Source organism: Bufo bufo, chromosome 9 (genome assembly GCF_905171765.1).
Source record: "Bufo bufo chromosome 9, aBufBuf1.1, whole genome shotgun sequence".
Classification (NCBI taxonomy): domain Eukaryota; kingdom Metazoa; phylum Chordata; class Amphibia; order Anura; family Bufonidae; genus Bufo; species Bufo bufo.
Window position 1 is genome coordinate 22980973 of NC_053397.1, and position 7096 is coordinate 22988068.

Genomic DNA, 7096 nt, shown 5'->3' on the forward strand with positions numbered 1-7096 from the left:
ATAGCCAGCCTATCTATATGTCAGTCTACTGTGCCATGTGCAACTTGAGCAGGGGGTGGGGGACTAGGGTCCCACCTTGCTCAGGGGCCCACCGGGGGATTCACCTGTACCCCTGTGGGCCAGTCCGAGCCTGCATATGAGATAGCTAGATAGATATGAGATAAATAGTAGATAGGCATATACAGTAGACAGATACATAGTTGCCATATTCCATGCTATAAGTCATGACAACATTGGTACTGCACATGTGTATTATTACTTTAACAAGAAATTGCAAACTTACATGTAACATAGTAACATAGTACATAAAGCCGAAAAAAGATATTTGTCCATCCAGTTCGGCCTGTTATCCTGCAAGTTGATCCAGAGGAAGGCAAAAAAAACAAAACTGTGAGGTAGAAGCCAATTTTCCCCACTTAATTCCTTCCCGACTCCAATCAGACAATCAGAATAACTCCCTTGATCAACGACCCCTCTCTAGTAGCTATAGCCTGTAATATTATTACGCTCCAGAAATACATCCAGGCCCCTCTTGAACTCTTTTAGTGAACTCACCATCACCACCTCCTCAGAGAGAGTTCCATAGTCTCACTGCTCTTAGGCCTCTTTCACACGACCGTTTTTTGCTTTCTGTATACGGTCCGTATACGGAACTATTCATTTAAATGGTTCTGCCAAAAAAAACAACGAATGTGCTCCGTATGTATTCCGTTTCCGTATTTCCGTTCCATTGAAAGATACAATATGTCCTATTATTGCCCTCAAATCACGTTCCGTGGCTCTATTTAAGACAATGGGTCCGCAAAAAAAACGGAACACATACGGAAATGCATATGTATGTCTTCCGTATCCGTTCCGTTTTTGCGGAACCATCCATTGAAAATTTTATGCCCAGCCCAATTTTTTCTATGTAATTACTGTATACTGTTCATGCCATGCGGAAAAACGGAACAGAAACGGAAACACAACGGAAACAAAAAACGGAACAACAGATCCATGAAAAACGGACTGCAAAATACTGAAAAAGCCATACGGTCGTGTGATTGAGGCTTTACCATGTAAGAAAAACAAAATGAGCAAAAGCCCCACATTTTTGCAATTGTCAAATCCTTGATTATAAATTTATAGGAGCAAGACACAATATTAATGAGCTCTTATCTCCTCAGTTTGCACAGGTGCACCACTCAGACACAGGTTAAGGAGGCCGTAAATGTTTGCTAATATATTTTTTGACCTGATACATAGTGTCAATGATTTGCCACTTTCCGATACATGCTTAATTAAATCAGATGGCATGATTACTAATTAAACTATGAATTCCAAAGCCCGACTGTCAACTCTCATCACTCACCTATTAAACTTGCCATAGACGCGGTATTAATTATCTTCCCATATCCCTGACTCAGCATTATGCGGCCTGCAGCCTGTAAAGAGAATTGCAGAAATGACATATGACCCCTTTTTGGAGGATGATATTATCATCATATTGTACCTTTCCCCGAAATATAAAATAAAAAAAATCTTTGTTGTTTCTTTGGAAATTACAAATAAAAATACAGTGTGACATGAAATAAAAAATACTTAAAAAACAACACTAAATAATCAGGATTAATATACTCTGTATGCTTTTTAAAAAAATAAAATAAATACAGTTACTGTTCTCAAAATTTTTAAGTTGTATAGAAAAATGTCAACATACATAACATTTTGGCTTGTGGCATTTTTTTTTACCTGTTCTGGGTCATAAATTCTGGTGCTTCAAAAGAGTCACAAAATAATAAAATAAAAAAATAAAAAACACCATGCAGCAAACAGTGGCCCAGATTTACTAATGTGTCTGCAACAAAGATCCATCTAAAAAGTGGCACACAATTGTGCAATTTGGAACATCTAGGGTTTTGACATGCTCAACAAGGGGTGGGGCTTGGTGGTTGGGGGAGGGACTTCATGGGGAAGGGTCAAGGCCTATAATTGCACCAAAATTTTGATGCAAAAATCTGTCTCAGAGTGTCAAAAAGTGTCTGTCCCTGCTCCAGATTTATCATCTAGCCTGAGCCCCTGTGATAAATCTGGTGCAGGTCTACACGTACGCCATCTTTAGAATTAGTAAGTCTGGGCCAGTGTTTTTTTACTTTGACTTTTAAAATGCAGAAATGAAAATCCGTGGGAGATTTACTAAGATGTGCATTTCATATTCCAGTCTTAGAGGGGTTGTCCACCCGTTATTTTTTGAATTTTTTTAATATTGTGCACAGTGGGTTAAAAATAGAAAATAAAGAAGTGATACTTACTTTCACCGATCCCCGCCATTGTCGTTCTAACTGACAATTGTTGTTGTTCTCCCTTACCTGGTCCTGGCTCATTATGTTGGTAATGCCTGGAGATGCCTGCTGAGCCAATCACTTGCCGATGTGGGTCACCGCTATGAACAATGCCAGTTTAAACCCTGCCATCTAGCTATAGCTCTAGACAGACCCTTCTAACTAGAGATGAAAAATTCGATTCGGCTGAATTATTTTATCACTAAAATGCAATAGTGGGGAACGGCGCCTCCCACCTATTATTAAACCCCTCAGATGCCTCAATCATTAGTGATCACTACATCTGAGGTTACAATTTAGGCCTTTTTCAGGGGTTAATCAGGATGAAAATAATAAATACTCACCTTATCCATTTGCACGCGTAGAGGCCGGCGCAGCCATCTTCATGGAAGACACCGTGCAAAATCATCACATCATCACGCTGGCCGCGCACGGTGACGTCATCACTAATGACGTCACCACTCCCGGCCAGCGCGTCGGCATGGTGATGTCATACGTCACCCCACGCGAGATTTTGCGCTGTAACTTCAATCAAGACGGCCACGATGGCCTCTTCACGTACAAATGGATGAGGTGAGTATTTTTTTTTTGTTTTTACTGCCTTTTTTAGGAAAAATTGATTCGTTACCACAAAGCACAAGGAAATTTAGCTTTGTGGTGAATCAAATTTTTCCTGAAATTTGGATCCAAATCAGTTTGTTTGACTTTGCTTCTCTCAACACTACTTCTAACTATACAAGTCAAATGTGGAATATTTATCAAGCCTTTTTATAAATTTGCCACAGAAAAAAAAACTTGACATTTGCTCTATAAGTTGCTCCGTTTCCTGTCTTTACTAACTGTAAACCTTGCCCCGCCACATTCCATCTAACTCCACCCACTTGAGGTGTCACTTTTCAAAAGTGCAGAGAAATAAGTAAAGTCACAAATTTTAGCTTAAATACAATGTGTGCGAAAATGTGTGACTTTTGTTTTTACAACCCCAAGGCCCAATTTCAGAAACTTTGGTTTGCTTCGTAAGATGCAAATAAATGTAAACAAAAAACGGAATACAATGATTTACAAAACTCATAGACCTGTACTTTATTCATAGAAGATCATAGAACACATATCAGATGTTGAAAGTGAGACATTTTAGACCTCTTTCACACGGGCGTTGCGGGAAAAGGTGCGGGTGCGTTGCGGGAACATGTGCGATTTTTGTAACATTGTAATGCGTTTTGCACTCGCGTGAGAAAAATCGTGCATGTTTGGTACCCAAACCCGAACTTCTTCACAGAAGTTCGGGCTTGGGATCGGTGTTCTGTAGATTGTATTATTTTCCCTTATAACATGGTTATAAGGGAAAATAATAGCATTCTGAATACAGAATGCATAGTAAAATAGCGCTGGAGGGGTTAAAAAAATAATTTAAAAAAATTTAACTCACCTTAGTCCACTTGATCGCGCAGCCGGCATCTCTTCTGTCTCCTTCTTTGCTGATTGCAGGAAAAGGACCTGTGGTGACTTCACTCCGGTCATCACATGGTCCATCACATGATCCATCACCATGTGATGGATCATGTGATGACTGGAGTGACGTCACCACAGGTCCTTTTCCTGCAATCAGCAAAGAAGGAGACAGAAGAGATGCCGGCTGCGCGATCAAGTGGACTAAGGTGAGTTAAATATTTTTTATTTTTTTTTAACCCCTCCAGCGCTATTTTACTATGCATTCTGTATTCAGAATCCTATTATTTTTCCTTATAACCATGTTATAAGGGAAAATAATAAAGATCGGGTCCCCATCCCGATCGTCTCCTAGCAACCGTGCGTGAAAATCGCATCGCATCCGCACTTGCTTGTGGATGCGCGCGATTTTCACGCAACCCCATTCATTTCTATGGGGCAAAAACACAGAAATGAAGTGGCAATTCTGGAGGAGCTGCTCAGCCCCTGACACTGTGGCGTGTCTTTTATTGGGGGAGCAGCCCCACCGCATGTGGACCGCAATAATCGACTAACCCCAGCAAAATATGCATACAATGGAGGACGTCGACGCGGTCCACATGCACCACAAGAGCAAACTACACAGAATGTAGCAAATAAACATATGAAACACAGAGAGGAAATGCACCAAACAGAAATGCTACTGACTATACTGGGAAGTCATACATGCAGGTATTAAAAGCTGAGACTTTCGCCAATATGTTCCAGTCAGGAAGATATCGGAGCCCATCAATGCACCACGTCACGGTCACTCAGCATGGCAAAGGGTCCTAGCCGCTACTCTAACTATGGTGTGAACATGGTCTGGGGGTGATATAATTCAGCACACAGCCAAGCCTCCACACAAAGGCCCAGCATGAATACTGTGGTAGTACAATGTGAATGAGGCCAGGCCGTGAGCCACACCTATGCCAGACCATGTGATGGAAGTTACCAGGTGCAACAGAGTGTCCAAACACACTCAAATCTAACAAGACAAAAACACAGAAATGAAGTGGCAATTCTGGAGGAGCTGCTCAGCCCCTGACACTGTGGCGTGTCTTTTATTGGGGGAGCAGCCCCACCGCATGTGGACCGCAATAATCGACTAACCCCAGCAAAATATGCATACAATGGAGGACGTCGACGCGGTCCACATGCACCACTCTGTTGCACCTGGTAACTTCCATCACATGGTCTGGCATAGGTGTGGCTCACGGCCTGGCCTCATTCACATTGTACTACCACAGTATTCATGCTGGGCCTTTGTGTGGAGGATTGGCTGTGTGCTGAATTATATCACCCCCAGACCATGTTCACACCATAGTTAGAGTAGCGGCTAGGACCCTTTGCCATGCTGAGTGACCGTGACGTGGTGCATTGATGGGCTCCGATATCTTCCTGACTGGAACATATTGGCGAAAGTCTCAGCTTTTAATACCTGCATGTATGACTTCCCAGTATAGTCAGTAGCATTTCTGTTTGGTGCATTTCCTCTCTGTGTTTCATTTCTATGGGGCCTGCGTTACGTGAAAAACGCACAAAGAGGAGCTTGCTGCGATTTTCACGCAACGCACAAGTGATGCGTGAAAATCACCGCTCGTGTGCACAGCCCCATAGAAATGAATGGGTCGGTATTCAGTGCGGGTGCAATGCGTTCAACTCACGCATCGCATCCGCGCGGAATACTCGCCCGCGTGAAAGGGGCCTTACCCTTTCATGAAAAAAATGATCTCTTTTAGAACTCAATGGAAGTAACTCATCTATAAAAAGTTAGGATAAGGCCATGTCTACCACTTCGTAGCATGTAACTAAAATATGGGTGTATGGGATTTACAAATCACTGCATTCTGTTTTCATTTACATTTATTTATTTACATTTTAGAATGAATTTCATTTTCTACCATCTATCATAATAGAGCACAGAAGTAACAATTCCAGTTGAAATGCTCAGAGTGAATGCAGCCTAACATTAGGAAATGGTACCTGAGTTGAAATCCCTTTGAATTTGGCCTCAACCAACCACGTTCTATAGATTTATCAATGGAAAAAGGAGAAATCTCCAAATTAATTAGCAGTTTCAGCTGTTAATCCTAATTAACGATTAGGCAACAGCCCAGAAAGGCCACACTTCAAAGTGCATTTAAAGTATTAATTTACTTAGCATCAGAGAAGCGCTGAATGAGCCCGTTAATACTCTAGATTTGTTGCTCCTTCAAACCGGGCCCCACCCGATAACACTTAAAGGGTTCAGTTATCAGTGCTACATTAATTAACTAAAAGTGCTTTATAATTTATTCACTATTGTGCCAATTATGCTGAGCGGAGAATGCTGGAAGAAAACAAACCAGTACACATCACTTCCATCCTTGCTTGTGCCTGTGGTTCATAGATCTGAGGTCAGGCCCATGCTGGTTTGTCTATTTCTGAATACGGTGCGTTGTCCGAAACCTTTAGGCCCAATGGCACTGAAATTCTGGCAGATTTAAAATGCTCGATGGGATACTCATTTTGACAAGCAAAAAAGAACCAGTAAATGCTAATAATAAAAAAAAAAATTATGCAAACATGTCACTGCTGCCTACAAGATCAACACACTCCGCTTCTAGTGCCATCATTATTGTTGTTATTTCATTGGCTTCGATCCCTACCCAATTCATGACACTTTGTACCCGGTTGCCAGTGTAGGGAGAGGTTGCTGTGTGGAGCAGGGACACCAAACGCTAGATAATAGGGCCACAAAAGTCCTTTTAAGCACTAGTATAGGTGTGCTATCGATAGGTGTGATACACAGAGGGGTGCGATATACTTATAATATACTTTTATAATGAGTCAAAAACACATAGATCTATATAGTGATCACCTGGAAGTCAGGGGCTAGGGGCTAGGGGCTTACTAGGGCCATTTTTATATAGGGTAAGGTTCCGGACGGGGTCGCTCTTATCAGGGCGTGTGGTCTGTGGTTAGGCTATCAGGGCCAGAATAGCACCCCCCTGTAGGGCAATATCAGGGACAGTTCTTTGCCCACCCTGTCCTTCAATACCACATCATCATCTAAGCCCAGGGATGGATGGTTTTATGCTTTCCCTCCGGGATTCATGGATGTGCACTGGAACCCCCCGGATTGCGGTAGGACATATGGTTTCGGATTTGGTGCCGCCGAGCGCTTGTTATTGCCGACCACATCTATGCTTTTTGGTTAACTTTAATAATTTCATTTATTTTCATTTTGAAGGATATCTTTTCCATTCACATGTCCGCAAAATGGGTCCGCATCCGTTCCGCAATTTTGGGAAAATATGTCACCG

At 42.0% G+C, this 7096-nt stretch overlaps 1 protein-coding gene across 1 annotated transcript in view; it reads right to left on the bottom strand.

Annotated features, from left to right (window-relative positions):
* Positions 1-7096, bottom strand: part of LOC120978448 — a 75916-nt gene that overhangs the window by 20254 nt on the left and 48566 nt on the right. Inside the window, exon 9 of the mRNA XM_040406570.1 lies at positions 1352-1424. Within this exon, the coding sequence (XP_040262504.1) occupies positions 1352-1424 (73 nt within the window). The remainder of the gene's footprint in view (positions 1-1351; positions 1425-7096) is intronic.